The sequence below is a fragment of the Amphiura filiformis genome, chromosome 15 (assembly GCF_039555335.1).
Source record: "Amphiura filiformis chromosome 15, Afil_fr2py, whole genome shotgun sequence".
Lineage (NCBI taxonomy): Eukaryota > Metazoa > Echinodermata > Ophiuroidea > Amphilepidida > Amphiuridae > Amphiura > Amphiura filiformis.
In genome coordinates, this window is record NC_092642.1 from 7,864,377 (window position 1) to 7,882,797 (window position 18,421).

General features: G+C 35.3%; 1 protein-coding gene across 1 annotated transcript in view; it reads right to left on the reverse strand.

The window, feature by feature from the left end:
- LOC140171196 (inositol 1,4,5-trisphosphate receptor-like) overlaps nucleotides 1-18,421 on the reverse strand; it is a 160,100-nt gene that overhangs the window by 72,238 nt on the left and 69,441 nt on the right. Inside the window, exons 16-21 of the mRNA XM_072194405.1 lie at nucleotides 9,272-9,391; nucleotides 7,084-7,296; nucleotides 6,433-6,681; nucleotides 5,504-5,663; nucleotides 2,673-2,820; nucleotides 1,487-1,534 (exon numbers count right to left, since the gene is read on the reverse strand). Coding sequence (XP_072050506.1) covers nucleotides 1,487-1,534; nucleotides 2,673-2,820; nucleotides 5,504-5,663; nucleotides 6,433-6,681; nucleotides 7,084-7,296; nucleotides 9,272-9,391 — 938 coding nt within the window. The remainder of the gene's footprint in view (nucleotides 1-1,486; nucleotides 1,535-2,672; nucleotides 2,821-5,503; nucleotides 5,664-6,432; nucleotides 6,682-7,083; nucleotides 7,297-9,271; nucleotides 9,392-18,421) is intronic.

Consider the following 18,421-nt stretch of genomic DNA (forward strand, 5'->3'; position numbering starts at 1 on the left):
AATATGCAACTATTTTTTGGGGAAAATAGAAAAATTATCAATCTTTCACATTTAGGTGTATTCACATCATGAGAGAGAGAAAGAAAAAATTGAAAGTATACTTATTTATTTGTAATGAAATCTGGTAAAACATCAAACAGCGACATGGAAATATGCAACTATTTTTTGAGGGGGAAATTTAAGGGTGGTACCATCTGTCTAATACAAAATTTTCAAACTTCTCAAACACTACAAACACCGCAAAATTAGATTAGACTTAATCCATTTACAAGGTTATACTAATACTGGGAACATGAAAAATGGAGTGCAATTATACCAACCAATAAACAACACTGAATAAAAGTAAACTGGTATCCTGTCACAAATTGATGGTTTTGACAAATTTGCAGTCATGAAAAGTATAAAACTGTCAGTTTTGTACTGTCAGTTCTATATTTGTCCGATGGCCAACCTGTTGAAACCCTTAATTTGATTCATGGATACCCGTCGTAAAAGCCTATCATACAATTGTGTATCCTGACCCAATATAACTAAAATAAAACACAAATATATTTCCTATAAGAATACACTTTTGAATTCAAATTATAAGTATTCCTGCACTAAGATCTTTTTCCACTTGGAAGTATTCAAAGATTTTGTAGTGACAAAATGTATTTTAGAAAGAAGTTATGCTCCACATATGCTAAGGCCAAACTAGTCCTTCTGAGATATCAATATTGAGCAAATTGATCTTTTTATCTTTCCTACTTGAAAAATCTTATTATTAATGGACATGAAAAGCTTTCCATAATCACATCAATCAATTCACACATTCATAGCTGAACAATATTTATGTGTTGATGATGATGGTGTGTTGGATATAATCAGGCACAAATTTAGCTTCATATTTTCAAACTAAAAATTCAATTTTACTTTTCTTCAATATTTTTCTGACAACTGCTAATTCTACTAGAAACATATAGAACCGATTTCTTCCCTTCCATCCAAAAAAGGAAATCTTATGCAGTAGCTAATAAGAGTATTTCCTACATTTCAGTGAATCAAATTTAAAACTTTTTTAATGTCCTGCACCAATATTGTGTTATAAGATCTACAACAATGAATGCTGTTGGTGAGCCTTTTGCTGAGACCAAAAATATCTGAAAAAATATCTGTTTTTAGCTAAAAAATCTGAAATTATTTAAACCATGCATACTTTTGTACACAATAAGTGTAGAAAAATATCTGAAAGTTGAAAAAAAAATATCTAAAAACAGATAAATATCTGGTCTCTCACACCCCTGTGAGACCAATTGTCATATTTTCTTACAAGCATTCAACCTAGTCATATTTCTTCATAATTTGTAGAAATTTAAACTAATTCACACAAGCAATTGTAAATAACATACAAACAAAAATGATTGTTTTAGTAGCACACAAAAGACAATTAGGTAAATTGAATATACACAACAAGTAAATAAGTCTGCATAAATTATAAACATCTTACCATCCATACCCACTATACCTAGTTTTTCATCCATTTTGTCTTTGCGATCTTGAATAAAGAAAATTATTCAATACAAATTCACAATTTAATCCAAACTAATTTAGCGTAAAATATCAAATTTGTTTTTAATAATTAAGATTGGTCCAGCATGATGTATTTGAAGTTGCTGCCAAAACTTGCTGAAAACCCATAAGCTGAAATTAGTTTTAAGCACCATTTTTTTAGAGACATGCTCGTTCTAATCAACACTGCAAGTACCATAGAGCATTTGGTAATCAGGGTCACTGCATTGCACATGGGGGTTAAGATTGATAGATATTTAATGCTTCTCTTATTAAGTGACAATGCTCCCCTTCAATATGGTCTATTCCATTTGAAATCTTTTACACAGTAGATTTCAAATAGAGTCACATATTCCATTTAGGTAACAACTCAATTTGAAATACATACTGAATATACTCCCTATGTGAAATATTATGTCTTCCCTAGGAGGTGTATATGGATTTCAAATGGAAAGCCCAATTGGTGACACTATTTCTTGTTTCAAATTCGGTGCCTCTCTGGACATTTACAAACAACAAGTGTTATGGTTCTATAGCTACAATGAAATGCTGGTTCAAAAAATTGTCATTAGTAACTATCATGCTTTAAACAGTATGACACTGAAATGTGTCACTATGGCCATGAATTGACACATTTCATCTCTCTGGTTTTCATGCTATCTAGTTAACTAAAACCCTTCCATGATTTTTTGAAAGCTAAGGACTAAAATTTAAGACAAAATGCAAGAGAATTACACAAATCACATTTTTCTACAGATTTGAATTTTTGTTCTAACATTCTATTTTATATATTTTGTTATTACTGATGTTATTTTTAAAACCTATTCTTACTACTGATGATATTTTTAAACGTATTAGTTTTGCTAAACTGAATGGATTTGATGCACTAATTAAAGACAATAGTAATAAATAAGGAAATAAATCCAATAGGCTATTCCAGCTGTAGTCCATACACCCCTTATGGAAGACATGACCTTAATCTTCTACACAGGGAGTGTAAATGTCAAATGGGGTTACCTCAAGTGGCCCATTTGAAATCCACACTCCCTATGTGGGTGATTAAGGTGATGACTTCCATAGCGGGTGTACAGCCTTCAATCGGAATAGCCCCATGTACTACCTACCAATATCAGCTTTGGGATCCATCTTGCTCATTGGTATGCCAGTAGCAGGTGTACAGTCTAGAATAGACAGGAGGGTTTTGGTAAGCCGCAACAGTTCACTGAAGCTGTAGAATCCAAAGTAGATGAGATGCTTGGCAAGGTTCACCACCTGAATAGGATAAATTCAACAAATATTATTAGGAAAACCCACCAAGTAGCGTCCCCGTAGGTCTTACGGTTCCCCAGATACAGCTCCAGACGGACACACACTCCATTCACCCCCACACACACACCCCCACATACAGAAAAAGTGATTATCAAGTCCCATCCTGAACACAGTTCAGGCGAGACAAACATGATTGATCAGCTTTGTTGAACTCTGTGACAGACCCAAACTTTACCCTAATTTTCAGGAAAAAAAGTATTACTTTTTAAAGTTGTTTTGAATTAGATCCTCAAATTTATTTTATATAAATCCCCCAAATAAGTAAAAAAATTGGTCCATATTTTGAAAATAAGCAAATTTTGACAAATTTATGTAAGGAGTAACTAGACTTGACTCTATAATAATAATATTTAATGCATTTAGAAGTATATAGCATAACCTAATTCTTTTCCAAAAATATACACTTTCATATGCATGTACTTGCCTTTTTTACTTTGTTACTTTAAAATGTAAAAATAAAATCGAAACTAGATGGACCGCGGTTCTCGGATGTCGCGGTTTTCGTGATGCCTCCACCAAAGCGAGTGATGTGGCACTCACAAGTTGATACAAAGCTTAAAGCCTAAATGTTGACTGTACCCACCAAATTTGCACATATGACAGTTTTTATCAATTTGACCTCAGATGACCCCTGGGTGACCCCTGGGGCCCTGGTGATCCCAAAATGATCTTCCAACAATTTGGCTTCAAATGTTTTAAGCCCATCCAACAGTTTTTACTAATTTGACCTCAGATGACCCCTGGTGACCCCAAAATGGCCTTCCAAAAATTTGGCTCTAAATGTTGACTGTACCCACCAAGTTTCATGCCCATCAAATAGTTTTTACTAATTTGACCTCAGATGACCCCTGGTGACCCCAAAATGACCTTCCAAAAATTTGGCTCTAAATGTTGACTGTATGCACCAAATTTCATGCCCATACAACAGTTTTTACTAATTTGACCTCAGATGAACTCTGGATGACCTCAGATGACCCCTGGATGACCCCGGATGACCCCGAAATGACATTCCAAAAATTTGGTTCTAAATATTAACTGTACCCACCAAATTTCATGCCCATACAACTGTTTTTACTAATTTGACCTCAGATGACCCCTGGGTGACCCTGGATGACCCCAAAATGACCTTCCAAAATTAGGCTCTAAATGTTGATTGTACCCACCAAGTTTCATGCCCATATCACAGTTTTTACTAATTTGACCTCAGATGACCCCTGGGTGACCCCAGATGACCCCAAAATGACCTTCCAAAATTTGGCTCTAAATGTTGACCGTACCTACCAAGTTTTATGGCCATATGACTATTTTTGCTAATTTGACCTCAAATGACCCCTGCATGACCTCAGAAGACCTTGACCCACTAACCAATACAAACTTGTTCTGTCTGAGGTCAAGACGTACCCACCCACCAAGTTTGAGGAACGTGCGACCCCTAGTCTCTGAGAAAAGAGGTAAATAAGGAAAATGGGCCCCTGACCTCAAATGACCTTTAACCTCAGTATATGACCTTGAATCTCACCAAAAAAAAAGTAGCCAGAGTTTTTGACCATGACCCACCTATCCTGAAAATCTGAAGTCAATCCGCCCATCCATGCCCGAGATATAGCATCCGGACGGAAGGAAGGACGGAAGCACAGACATTGCAAAAACAGTATGCCTCGCGGTGGAGGCATAAAAAAGGAAAATTTCACAAAGATTTTTATCATGATGGAGACAAATTGTTGATTCATTATGACTACAACGCAACAGTTTTTCACCAGTTTCATGAACATGAAAAAAATGGAAATTTGAACATTTTTATCACGATAGAACACAGAATTTGCCATTTTAGTACATGGAAAACTTGCCACTTTAGCTTAAGGCCAAAAAAAAAAAGGTGTTTGTTTGCCAAGAAACGACCAAACAAAAAAAAAAAAAAAAATCATACACTTTTTTTTTTTTTTTTTTTTACAATGATATAAAAATAAAGAAAAGGATGTTTATTTCCTATTAATATGCCAAATTGCACTTGAAAATTAATATTCCAGGCAATCACAGCTTTCATTCTTCCCATTTAGCCCTTCCCAACAATATTTTACAACAATATCAACATCAATATAGAGAACCATGTCAAGTATGGTCTGGGATTTTGTATTACAGGCTTCCAGCCCGTCACCCTTGCAACAGACATGCATTTATACTGAATTTATGCTGAATCTTTATCAAGATTTTGTTGAAATACATGAAAGTTTACATTAAATACAAATGTAAGGTGTCCCCGACATAAAACTGTGGTGTTCCAAGGTCGGGGGTTCCATCAATTACTTGTTAGTGTGCTATACAGAATTGTACACAACAGTGAGTTTCAATACACGATCATGAATTGATTGAAGAAATTAAATCTCCCGCACGTGTACATCTGTGGTTCCGTCAATAGAGGGCCAAATATAGTAAACGCTTCTCGGATTGGTGTATATATTTTCTCTATTTCCACTTGCTGCAACACGTGTAGGCCTACAGATCTAAAAAAAAAAAAAAAAAAAAAAAAAAAAAAGAAATCGACCTACCGACCCACTCCTTTGTACCCCATGTCTGGGCAAACAAACACTTTTTTTTTTTTTTTTTTTAAGATAGAAGATTAACATACCTCAAAAGTGAGTTTATTTTGTTCCTTATCAGCAAATGACCATGATGCCCTCACTACATTTAATAGGTAGTTCTCAACAAATTGGATGGTTTTAGCAAATTTGGGTTGAGCCTCTTCTCGATTCCTTGAGTTGCCTGTATTGCCATTGTATCCATCATAGCTGTATAACAAACAATTATAGCAGAATTATAGGTTGATAAATGTGTATCACTTGTTGGGAGTGAAAATAATCCATGCATCTAATGTGTGGGGCTCATGTACAATTTCTCGAACAACAAGTGATGCACATTTATCAACCAAGAGATGCCAGTCACTTTCACTCAAAAAATCTGAAAAGCGTGTGATTGCACGCCAAAAAGCCCCAAAACAGGCTGAAAATAAATAAAAACGCGGGAATTTGAACTCGCAAAAACCCTGAATTCAGGTTAAAACCTGAAAAATGGTATCTCTGTAATAACCTATTTTATACAAGAAACAAAATTGTCACTAAAATGTTGGAAAAACAAGCAAATGTAAATGCATCAACCTGCAAAAAAAATGAACAAGTCCGAAAGCCCTGCACATAGTATTACGGAGTGTGTGCCTGTGCAATATACACAATCAGTGCATGGTTCACATTTTTGTAATATTTGCTCTGATTGGTTGTCGCTATCTAAGTGTGTATAAATTGCCTATATTCACTGACAGAATTCAAATCTGGACTCTCTATACCGCCCAGTATGTTTTGGCGCCATCAGCTATGGCAGAATAATTGTGGGGATTAGACTTGCCGAAAGCAAAGCTTTAAACTATTTATGGTCAAACTTGCATTTGCAGATGATCTCATTAATACCCTCCTTGATTGGTTCAAAATTGGACATCATATTCATTTTGGCCAATCGGCAGGTAGTTCTCATGGGGTTAAAATGGTAAATGGATGCAGAACTTACTCATCAATGGTAATATGAGTTGGGATTTCAGACCATAATCTTGCATATTTGACAGGTTTCACCATCTCCTGCGGATCTCTATCTACGTGCATATGCAGCATTAGTCTTGTAAATGAAGCACGTAGATCAAACGGTAGGTCATCTTCCATGCATCGTAGGATGAGCTCTATGTCAAGCTCAGGAGAGATTTGGTCTATAGCTAGGTACTGTCTGTCCAAACACATACGAGAAAATAGATCCAGCTGGTATCTGTGAAGAGTAGTATGGACAACTGTAAAATAGCAATTCTATATCATAATAATATCCTAACGCATTTCTTTTTGAAGGTCCGTAGGTCCGTAACCTGATTGTCAGCCTCATCCCTCTCCCCCCGATTTTTCTCATTAGTGATGAGAGTTTTAATCGATCATTTTTTTTTTATTACTATCCTCAAATTTGACGTTCTAACTCGATATATTTCCAAAGAAATCATGAAAAAACCAGTCTATTTGTGGTTACTCCAATATATAAATATAACATTAGCATCAAGGTATGCAATCCTCACACAATGTACATATCTTATTTGATACACATCCCTTAATGTATTAAATTTGAGACACTTTTAAATATAGTCTGCTACTGCAATGAAAATCAACAAGCACATCATATCACCTGTAGTACTTGAGAACATCCACATCTTCCTTCACATTCTCTCTGGTGCCCTGGGCTAATTCTCGTACCGCCTTGAATTTCTTGTCTGGATCTCTTGTGCTTGAGTTCCAGAATAACACCACCTCTTCCTCCTCTTCTATAGTAACGATAGGTTCGATGGTGCCATCTTCTCTCATTACTTCACGCTCCACTTCTTCTTGAGTCTGAACAAGTCTGTAAAGTGAAAAATGATTTGATTACATTCCTATATGCACTGTTTTGATTGGTCCAATTTGCTAACCTTAAAATCAAATTTATGGGCCCTGAAGGGTCTGAATTGCAATATAGAATGGTGTATTCGACTAGCAAATGGTACTTATACTGTGGATATACACATAGGGGATTTGCCATTTGGTCTAATACCATTTTGTCTAATATCCAGTTCGTCTACATCCATTTCGTCTAAACCCATTAGGTCTATAACCACTACGTCCACTTATCATTTGGTCCTTTAACCATTTGGTCTAATAACCATTAGGTCCGATAACCATTTAGTCTAATAATCAATAAGTCTAAAACCATTTAGTCTAACAACCATTTAGTCTAATACCCATTTGGTCTATAACCAATAGGTCTAATAGCCATTTGGTCTAATACCCATTTGGTCTACAAACAATTTAGTCTTACAAGCATTTAGTTTATTAATAAATAGACGAAATGGTATTAGACTAACTGGTTATTAGACCATGCGGGTATTAGACCAAACGGTTATTAGACCAAACGGTTATTAGACCAAATGGTTATTTAAGAAATATTAGACCAAATGGTTATTAGACTATATGGTTAGTAGACATGCTGGTTATTAGACCAAACAATATTAGACTAAATGGCCATTAGACTATATGATTATTAGACTAAGTGGCAATTAGCCTTTCTGGTAATAGACCAATTGAATATAGACTAAACAGGAATTAGACGAAATGGTATTAGACCAACAGGCAATAGACCTACACATATGCTTAAACTTAATGAAATTGTGAACAAGGTATTCACACTACTTTGGGGCATAGAATAAAGGGTCTTGCCGTTTCATTATAAATTATAAATAAATAAACATGTCCTCTGCAGTAAAAATGCCTAAATAATGAGTGCCTTGGACACATAATTTGGGTGTAAAGGATACTGCATTCCTTTGATTTCGTAATTAAACAACTCATTATATAAATCCTACAGTTTATTGGTTGGTTGCCACTTAATATTTTTACTATCAGCCATGCTGTTTAAAAGTTAATATCAATGTGCTTGATAGTTTTTAACATAGGTATGACTGTTTATGTTATGATTTACATAGCCTAATGTCTGTATAAATTTGTAGTCATACCTCTTTCGAATATTCTTCCGTCTGTGGTTTTCAAAAGACAAAACAAGGACAAGACATTTACAACACAGACAGAACATATACAAATAACACACAATACTAACAATAACATCAACAAATAATAAATAACAGTAGAAATAACACACAAGACTGCAAATATTATAAACAAATATGCAAATAACATAAAAAAAAGTTTATAAATATGAATACGCAATGCTCTATCGCAAGGCATACAATGCCTGATTGGTAGATACACACATTCGACCCTCATGAATATTCGCGAATTCACAGCATACAATGCATGGGGACTTTGACTGTTGGAAAAAAAAATTATCATCATTTTATTTGACATTTTTATGATTTTTGCAATTGAGGAATATCACATTGCTATAAACTGTCTCTACACCAATAACCTGCCTTATGTGATGCATATAGAGAATTCAAATAATTTGATACCATGGCCCTCTACAGTCAGTATAATACAAAGGGACAGTTTCTAGTTATCAGTGGTTCATCCGTATGAGAAAACCACAATAGGCTGACCCATTTAAACTCCACACTCTCCTTATTGAAGATTTTGGAAATATCTTCCACAGAGGGAGTATAAATTTCAAATGGAATCCGCCCATTAATCAACTCTTCTTGAAACTCACCTTCCCTCTTAGGAAGATTCAGGTTGAATCTTTTTTAGAGGGTGTTTGAAATTCAAATAGAGCTGCCTTATGTGTTTATTCTATTTGACATTCATATTCCCCTCTGTAGAAGATATTTCAAAAATCTTCCACAGGGGTAGTGTGGATTTTAAATAGATTAGCTCAATATGTTACTTACTTGGTTTCAATGAGGATGTCTGCATTACCAGGATTCAAAACTGATTTGCAGATGAGTTCCTGTGTTACTGGTATAGCCTGGTTATTGGATACACACAGGTCTGACAGGTATTCCAGAAATCTATAGCATAGAACACACAAGATTTGAACCATTAATTTAAACTTCTTGTTTCAAAATATCAATTCAATGCAACAAGATGCAAGTATGTGGGAAGCAATGAGGCGAAAACAAGCAATTTCAACAACTTCCAAGTGCATGTAGGAAATTATAATTCATTAAATTCACACAGGCCTCAAAATAAGGAAAACCCTCAGCCCTAATACCATTGAAAATGTGTGAGGGCCCCTGGATTTCTTGGATGACCCTCAACTTTTTGTACATAACAAGCCTATCAATTTCAAAATAAAGTCCTAGAGGGCTTGCAAAAGGCTTGGTTTACTTTGAGGCCTGTATAATCCATAAAACATCCTGCAATGCACTGATAAGAAATAGGAACATTTCTTTTAATACAAAGTGGTACAAATTTTCAAATTTGTAAGTCAACAGAGTATATTTATGAAATTAACAATTTGCTCTAACAATGACCATGTGCTATGACAGTGGTTTGTACACGGTTACACCTGTTTGTCTATGTAGATTAATTTCAAACTGCTCAGTGCAAACTATTGGCACATGATTATTATTGCATAGTATATCACATATTACTAATGCAGTAATATACTAATATCAACATGCAGCAGCTTCTATATGTGACTCAATCAAGTCCACTCAGGCTAAAGTTATAGTTTTTCAAAAAAAAAGTGTCATTATCGGGTTTATATAAAGTAAAAAATTCCATTCCTATCAGTCGAAATCCCATGTTTAAAGCTGATTTGGTTGCGATAACAGGTGTGCTACAAATCACACTTCTGGAAATGTTAAGGCGGTCTGTCCGAAATGCTATTAAATTGCACCCTCTAAGTTTAGGAATTGAGGTGTGCTATAAATCGCACTCGGAGAGGTGAGTTGTTAAAGCAATAATGTGTGATTTGCATAAAGAATAGATTCCTATTTAAATGTTTGTTTTCACTGATCACATTATCCCCTTTTAATTTCGAGCCAAGCAAATGAGGTATAATGAAGAAAATTGCAATTTCATTCCAGCACCAACAGTGCGTGTACTACGCTCAACGATCGTAACATGTAATACTACACGGAACAACGCGCTCGACGTGTGTACACATAAGCTGACATCCACGGGAGATGTTAGCAAGCAGTCGATCAATGAACTCTGAATAAAACCGGGTCAACCCAGTTTTAATATAAAAAGTTAAATTTTACTGTTATTAAAGCACTTCAAGGTTAGTCTTCTACGTGGTATTTTAGTACACCACTGGGCATTATAATTATGCAAAAAGTAGAAATCCGAGTAAAATTGAGGGCGTCGCTGTGAAGCAAATCACACATTATAACTTTAAGGTGTGCGATGGTGTGTGATCGCACTTGCACTCCTTAGAACTCAATTCCCAACAAATTGAACTTACAGTGGCCTGTGAATTGTCTGTGTGTGCATGTGCATATTGTAATAAGATTTATATAAGCTTCGGCTAGTGCTCTCGCATTTGCAGAGCATACAACAAAGTTTATTTTGCTACCATTGGTTTCATGCACACTCTATGTAACTCTAAAATAACCTGTTTTTACATGGAAAAGTAAACTGTGTGTGGGTTGCGACGGTGATTATCGCGACCGCAGAACGTGAGCCACCTATGTGGCAGCAAGCACATTACTGGTTTTATCTAAGAGGGTACAGTACACCACCGCACAGAGCTAGTGTTACACAGAAAAATTTCCTTTCCTGGTTGTGGTCCTGTGATTTTGTTTTGCTTTGTTATGATGGCATTTAGAGATGAGTTTATGGCTATTGACAGTTTCTTTATCGATTAACTGAGTTGGATTTTTTTATTATGTCCCATCGTGTATAGTCTATATTTCTTTTCTTCATGTCCCGCATAGCGCTAGTTATTTACTTTCCCATGCAAAAACAGGTCATTTTGCCTGATGATCATCATGTAGAGTGTGAATGAAACCAATGGTAGCTAAATAAACTGAACTTTATATTTTATTTTAGATTTTATATATACATGTGTGTTTGTGTGTATTGTGTTGCAGGGGGGTGTTGGGGTGTGTGTGGTGGTTAATCTATCGGTATATTTTCTGATACACACTGACACCAAATCTATTATGAATAATTAACTTAGACCATAACATATGAACATTATTATCTTCATATACACCAATCCCATAATGTTATCCACTACCTGTATATAAAACCAAATATTAAGGACAGAGCTGCCAACATTTGAATCTTGAAAAAAGGGAGATTTCCTGTTGCAATCAGGGAGATTTGTCAAAATGTGTACATCTTAATGGATGAAACCATTTCCTTTTCAGGGAGATGACCAAAAATTAAGGGTTCTGAAGGTTTAAAAGTAGGGAGTCTCCTGCGAAAAGAGGGAGAGTTGGCAGCTCTGTAAGGACTGTTTTGCCTTAATCTTCCACACAGGGAGTGTAAATTTCAAATGGGGATAGCTGAATGGATTACTCCATTTGAAGTCTACACCCCTGTGTGGGATATTAAGGTCATGTCTTCCATATAGATTACAAATGAAATAGCCCAATGAGCTATACAAATTGACAGTTTCTGGTTACTTGTCATTTCAACAAATTATTATAAAATTCAGATCTCTTTAATATAGGATGAATGTAACACATCATATCAAAAAATACTTAAGATGAGTTGAAGTTCGACATTCAGCCAATAAGCTTACTAACTTCCAAATAAGAGGTGTTATTTAAAGCCTGCTTATTCATTATTTCAAATTAGACTGCTCAGTGCCAGAGGTAGGTAAGTGCAATAGCTGTCATGTGTAGCTATTTCACTTAAACCCACTTCTGACACTGAGCAGTCTAACTGTCATCAAGCAGATCATGAAGCATCTTTTGATATGATTCAACACAGAATGATGGGAGGACCTTGGGCCCCATGTTTGTGTGTCCCTCATGGTTCCGACATGTTAAAATCCACTATGGTCCATTTCCAACAATACATCAGAGATATCCCAGTAACATTTTATGGATATGGCAGAAATTTCCTGAGAGCATATTTGTCATACCAGAGATCACCAGATTTATAAACATGTTTTTGTTCATAAAACAGGTGCATTTGGTAGGTTTGTAGCAAAAAATCATCATGAAGATAATGCTTGCCAAAACCAAATTGTAATCACATACTTTGGCCTCCCTTGCATGCGGGAAAAGCTGTGGAGCAGACAGCTTTTTGTGATCAAGCCACCATCAAAGGCTCAAGCCTCCATCAAGTGAATGTGAATATGATTTAGTTTGGGCAAGCACAATCTTCACAATGAATGTTTTTTTTGTTTTTCTCACTGCACACATTTTGCAGAAATACATGTACATCACAAAACATCTAAAGATGGTTCAATTTTTACACCAACCCTAATGTTATGTATATAAGCCTTAAAGCGTCTTTTGATTTTTCCACAACAGACAAAACTAATTATAATATTACATGATGGAGAATAATTTCAACACAAAATGTATGATAGCTTAAATCCAACTCAAAAGCTGGCATGTGTCTATTATAGCTGCTGCAGTAATGCAATAGATGATCTTCACAAATACAAAAAGAGAAAAAGACACATTTCCAAGATCTGCTGAAAAACAAGGTTACAAAATGGCATAAATGCAATGTGATTTCTGTATCTGCAACTTAATATGCAACAAATATAAGTTTACAAATTATGTGAACAATGAAATTAGTGAGAGCTCTGAAAAATAAAGATAAAATTAACCAAATTTAGACACAACTTAGAAGTTAAGCATAGCAAAAGTTGTATGACAATTGTACAGGTGTTGCCTACTAAACAAGACTTTTCCACCAAGCCAATGTGACTAGGAACTGAGCCTGGGACCCTGTGTACTTTTACGTATTCCATTTCATCAGCTACATGCATTGAAAGTTCCCCTATGCAAGTACATGCATCCTTGTTTGTGTAGAGTAAATAAGGTGTATGTGCTTGTTCAAAATTCAAATGCACTGTGTTTACTGATCCAAACCATGCATGTCATATGATATACATTGTCTAAAATTATGGACCCTTTGCTGTACCATGCATGTGTTTTTGTGAAATCTATACTCAAAACTTGGTTGTGCCAGGTTGCATACTTTAAGCCCAATTCATGAGCACGACAATTAAGTTGCAAAAATCTACCAGAAACTTGCCGGAAATCAATTTTAGAGAGCGAATTTGAGCCCATTTTTACAACAACTGTATGAGTTTCTGTGAATAGAGTCCACAAATTTTTCATGATGATTTCATGATTCAGTGCTCAAAATCACTGAAAACTATTTTTTTTTTACTCAAGCTCTGAAATTGATCAAAAAGTTACTTAATTAGGCTACTAAGTGTGGGTCAGACAACCCTGGTTACGCACAGAAACACAGGTAACATCCATACACAACCAATACACTGTGCTATGCATGGTATACTGCTTTGACTCTGTGCATGAGTAAATATATTGTGGTTTGGTGTAATAGTCAACACTATGCAGCCCATTATAGTAAAAATGCACTTTTTGTGTTTACAACAACTAATTAAAACAAGTTTTGCAAATCTGTTAAACAAATAAAATTGCTTATCATCTTTTGGATACTTTCACTTTTGCGTTGTTGTTAAATAGGTGCATATCAACAAGTGTGTCAACTACAGAGGATACTCCAAACTTGGTCTGGTGCTTTGAATATTTGAGAGAAACAATTAACAATTACAAAGTTACTGTGATAATACGTGATAGAGTTACATGAATGGGTAGCGACATTTGAGATCTACACTCCATGTGCGTAAGATTAAGGTCATGTCTTCCATTGGGGGTAAACATATTTCAGCTGCAATGGCCCAATCATGTTTTAAATATACTGGGGTCCATTTCACTAAACTTTAAAAAGCTTCATGAGTGTCAAAATCAATTGTGACTTACAACACACCGTAAAATCCATTTCATTAAAACTACTGACGATCGGTACCCTTCATAAGTAATAGGGATTTACTACAGGGACCTTTGTAAAGTTACAGGTATTTATAACGTGTGAACGGGTATTTGTAACTTAGTAAAAAGGGTATTTGTAACTTGTGAATAGTTACTTGAGATGCGAAGGGTTAAAAGTTTAGTGAAATAAATCACAGGTGAAAGTTTGCAAGTTCCAATATGATTTGAAAATTTTACATTAATCATCATGTTCATGTTAGTTATTTTATTCTGTCATATAAATTGCAAAAGCTTAAGGGCAATCAATATATTGTCAACCTCAGCAATTTCCTTATTTTCAAAGAGAAAAAACTTACTTCCCCTACCATTTACATCGCTACTTTTATTAAACATATTATATTAAATGTTAGTTTTTATACATCCCATTTAATATATATAAAATGGAATGATGGAAAGAATTATGCTATCAAATATAGAAATAAGGTGAAAAATTTATTAACCTGTATTTTATGCTACTATTTTAAATCTGCTAAGCTTTAAGCATCCTGCGTAAAAAGATAAATATCAAACAATGGAAAGAATCATGCCATGAATGCAAAAGTTAATTAATTAAAACTTGATTAAAACTGGTTTAAGTTAACTTGCAGTCTAAATTAATGTATAATCATAATATAAATTCCTACGCATTTATATAAAATATAAAATGAGATGACTGAAAAGTAAATGGGCTATTCCATTTAAAAACCACACCCGTCTTAAGGAAGATTCTGGAATTCCAACAAAATTCAACAGTTTAAATTATTCCAGATCCAACCAGTTTTATACAGAGAAAGCGGAAAAGTTATGGAAGATTTTGAAATTCTAAACAAAATTGCATAAATTTAGGCTAAATTGTGAAAAAAAATCATCTAGATTTTATAATTTTCAACAATTGGAGTTTAACAATTGAACATAAGGAGCAACTGGAATTGAGATGGCAGTGAAATTGTTCCCAGGGGGTGTGTGGAATTTAAACCGAATAGCCAAATGCTATGGAATATTAAATTAATTTCACCAATGGATAATCATTCCACAAAAATGGTTACATAACTACACTGCTGTTATCTGGTAATAACTATATATTTTGTTTAAAGCAGACATCTTGCCTATTATCTGATAATTATGTCATAAGTGTGATTAATTCTAAGTCTATTTATAAACAAGCAGCAAGTGTATTGGGCTATTAAAGTTGAAACGCATATACCCTTGGAAGATACAACCTTAATCTCCCATACAGGGGGTGCAGATTTCAAATGGAGTCACACATTCAGGTAACCCCATTTGAAATTCACACTCCGTGTGGAAGATTAAGGTCATGTCTTCCATAGGAGGTACATGTATATGGATTTCAACAGGAATAGTCCATTATGAAACCATTTTTGGTGACTCCTATGTGATGATAAAACCTTGATGATAAAAAATAAAATCAGTAGTAAGAAGAGATGATATAACTAAAATGAATGGAAAAGAGAAAATAGTGCAGCAAAAGCATTTTTGTACTGTTGTATTATTTGTCCATGCCACGACTCCAGCATGCCAGTGCAGTTGCCATAGCAACATTATACATTGCTACAGCAACCAGTGGGTGTTATGTTTAACTCGCCTCGCCCCAGTATCACTTTTGACTGCTGCCATGGTTTCCTTTCCCGTGCGGCAAATGATCCCACTGGCGACTTGCACGGCTCCCCGAGTCTCTGGAAAGCGCCCCCATGCTGAATAAATCAGGGGGATTGAAGAATGTTGCAAAGTCAAAAAAAGTTAGTTGCAATGTTGATCAATGATGATCAATACAATAAGTTTACAAATCTGAAGGAATTGAGAATGATGACTGTTGATTATGTTGTACACTTAACTTGAATGATTATCCAACTATTGATTATCCAACTAACCTGAAGAAAGTAAATTCTATAACTACCCTATTGTATGTTAATGCTTATCTATCAAGGAAACTAAAAAGGGAGGACACTCCATATACCTTCATCTATCCAACTGAAGGCCATATAATGCAAGGAGTATTATACTGCTATAATAGCGGTGTTTTGTGATATAACTTCCTTCTTTTATCGGAAAGGCGATTACCAATATCTGAGAAGTTGCTTCGTCGCTAGCCACGACTGGACACTGGTAGCGATTGTGAAAATGCTATCAGCATTTGACTACTAGCTATTTTTAAATCGCAAGCTGCAACTGGTAGTATATGGGCTTAAGGGAAATCCACCATATTAGTTTATCACAAATTAGAGCCCAAAGCGGACATTTTCTCAGAAAGCTCATGCATAAGAAGCAATATTTTGCTGATAAAATACCAGCTTTTTTAATAACCATGTTTTGTACAAAGCAACCTGTTGCTGGATAACGTCTTTGCTTAAATATGTTACAAAAATACTGCTTTGATCACCATGCATGACAACACAACATGGCCAATTTTCCTAAGAATTACATTCAAGCTATGTGGAGTCCACCTTCCCCTGCCTTAATTTCTTTGGTAGAGCAGTATATGAGGTTTACAGATGTAGGTAATTTGCAATTGTTGATCTAATTCATGAAACTGAATCTAATTCACTCAGACCATACAGAAAAAATTATTTAAATGGCATCCGATATTTTTTGCTGTTAAATATGAAAATATAATATATTTACCAAATATCCTGCATCTGGCTAAGAAAAAAGTATCAATTATAAATTTTTGGACACATTTTGCAAGATTTTATTTCCCCAGCACAACCAACAAATCTGATACTAGCTTAGTGAAGCAGAAAAGCATGGTAATACTCTATCTGAAATGTGGGGTGAACCTATATGGAGTCTTAACTTTGCTACCCAAACATGAAAAAGAATGCAGTATCTCAATGTATATATCACAACTAATTTATTTGAATACAATGTATAGAAGTTAGCCTCATAATTTACATCTTAGAAGGGCTGTATCCTCCTCCCTGTACTAAACGACAGTTTTTACTCATGCGTAAAACTATACGGCTGTGACCAAGACCACTGAGACCAAGAGATGCGGTTAGTTACACTCATATGGTCTTAAATCAAAGGCACCTTGTGAGCTCTCCTAATTTTACAACATACATACATGTATATAGACCACTTGACATGTGACGTCATTGCCCGGCAGTATGCGCGCGAATTATGGTACTTTCTATTGTTCTTTGCCCGGCAGTGTGCGTACGCATCGTAGTTTGCTCAGGGCACATGCATTTTAAATCTCCCACCACATTTCATATAGTACAAGAGAGCCACTGAACAGTGAAGCGGTTCGTTTGAGCATATCGATAGACCAATCCCTCGCCTTTGTTGATAAACAATGATGTCAAGTGGTCTATACTAGTATTTGCAACCATGGACTAAAGAGATACAGGCAAACTCTAAACAGTCACTAGTCTCAGCATCACCCGATGAGGGCAGATCATTCCATGAAATGCGACAAGCAAAATTGCTGTGTACGTACTGTATAATTTTAGGAACTTCCATATAAACGCGAAGACACACATCGCTGGTATGATTGTTAAGAAATGGCATGATCGAGTGATCAGCCCTCATGAATATACGAGAATTCACAGCATACAATTCAAAGGAACTTTAACTGTAGGATAATAGTCTGTATTAGTTTACGTTTGCATCTACCAAGTGGCCCTTGGTCATCCCGTTACAGTATTTTCCACACAATGGCAACAGTCCCAGTACAGGGAAGGCAATACACTCTGTCTTTGGATACTTGTATGCAGAGATGTAACATAGGTGTTGGCGAATTTCCTGAAAATCAAACTGGTCCTTGGCCAGATGGCCAAGGGCTTGTGTGCAGTATCAAACATTTATGGGAGCTTGTCTTTGGAATAGGCTACGGGTATCACCCACTAACAATGTTTTTATGATGAAATATCATAAATATCTGGAAATGTTCAAAAAACAAAATTTATATGGGCCAATTTCCAGGATTCTGGAAAAGTTATATCGCTGTGTATGAGAATTTGGCCCCTGGTTTTGTTCTGTTTTGTCCTAGTTCAGATTTTATTTTTCTGAAAAAAAAACCTCAGGCAATGATGGCATCATTAA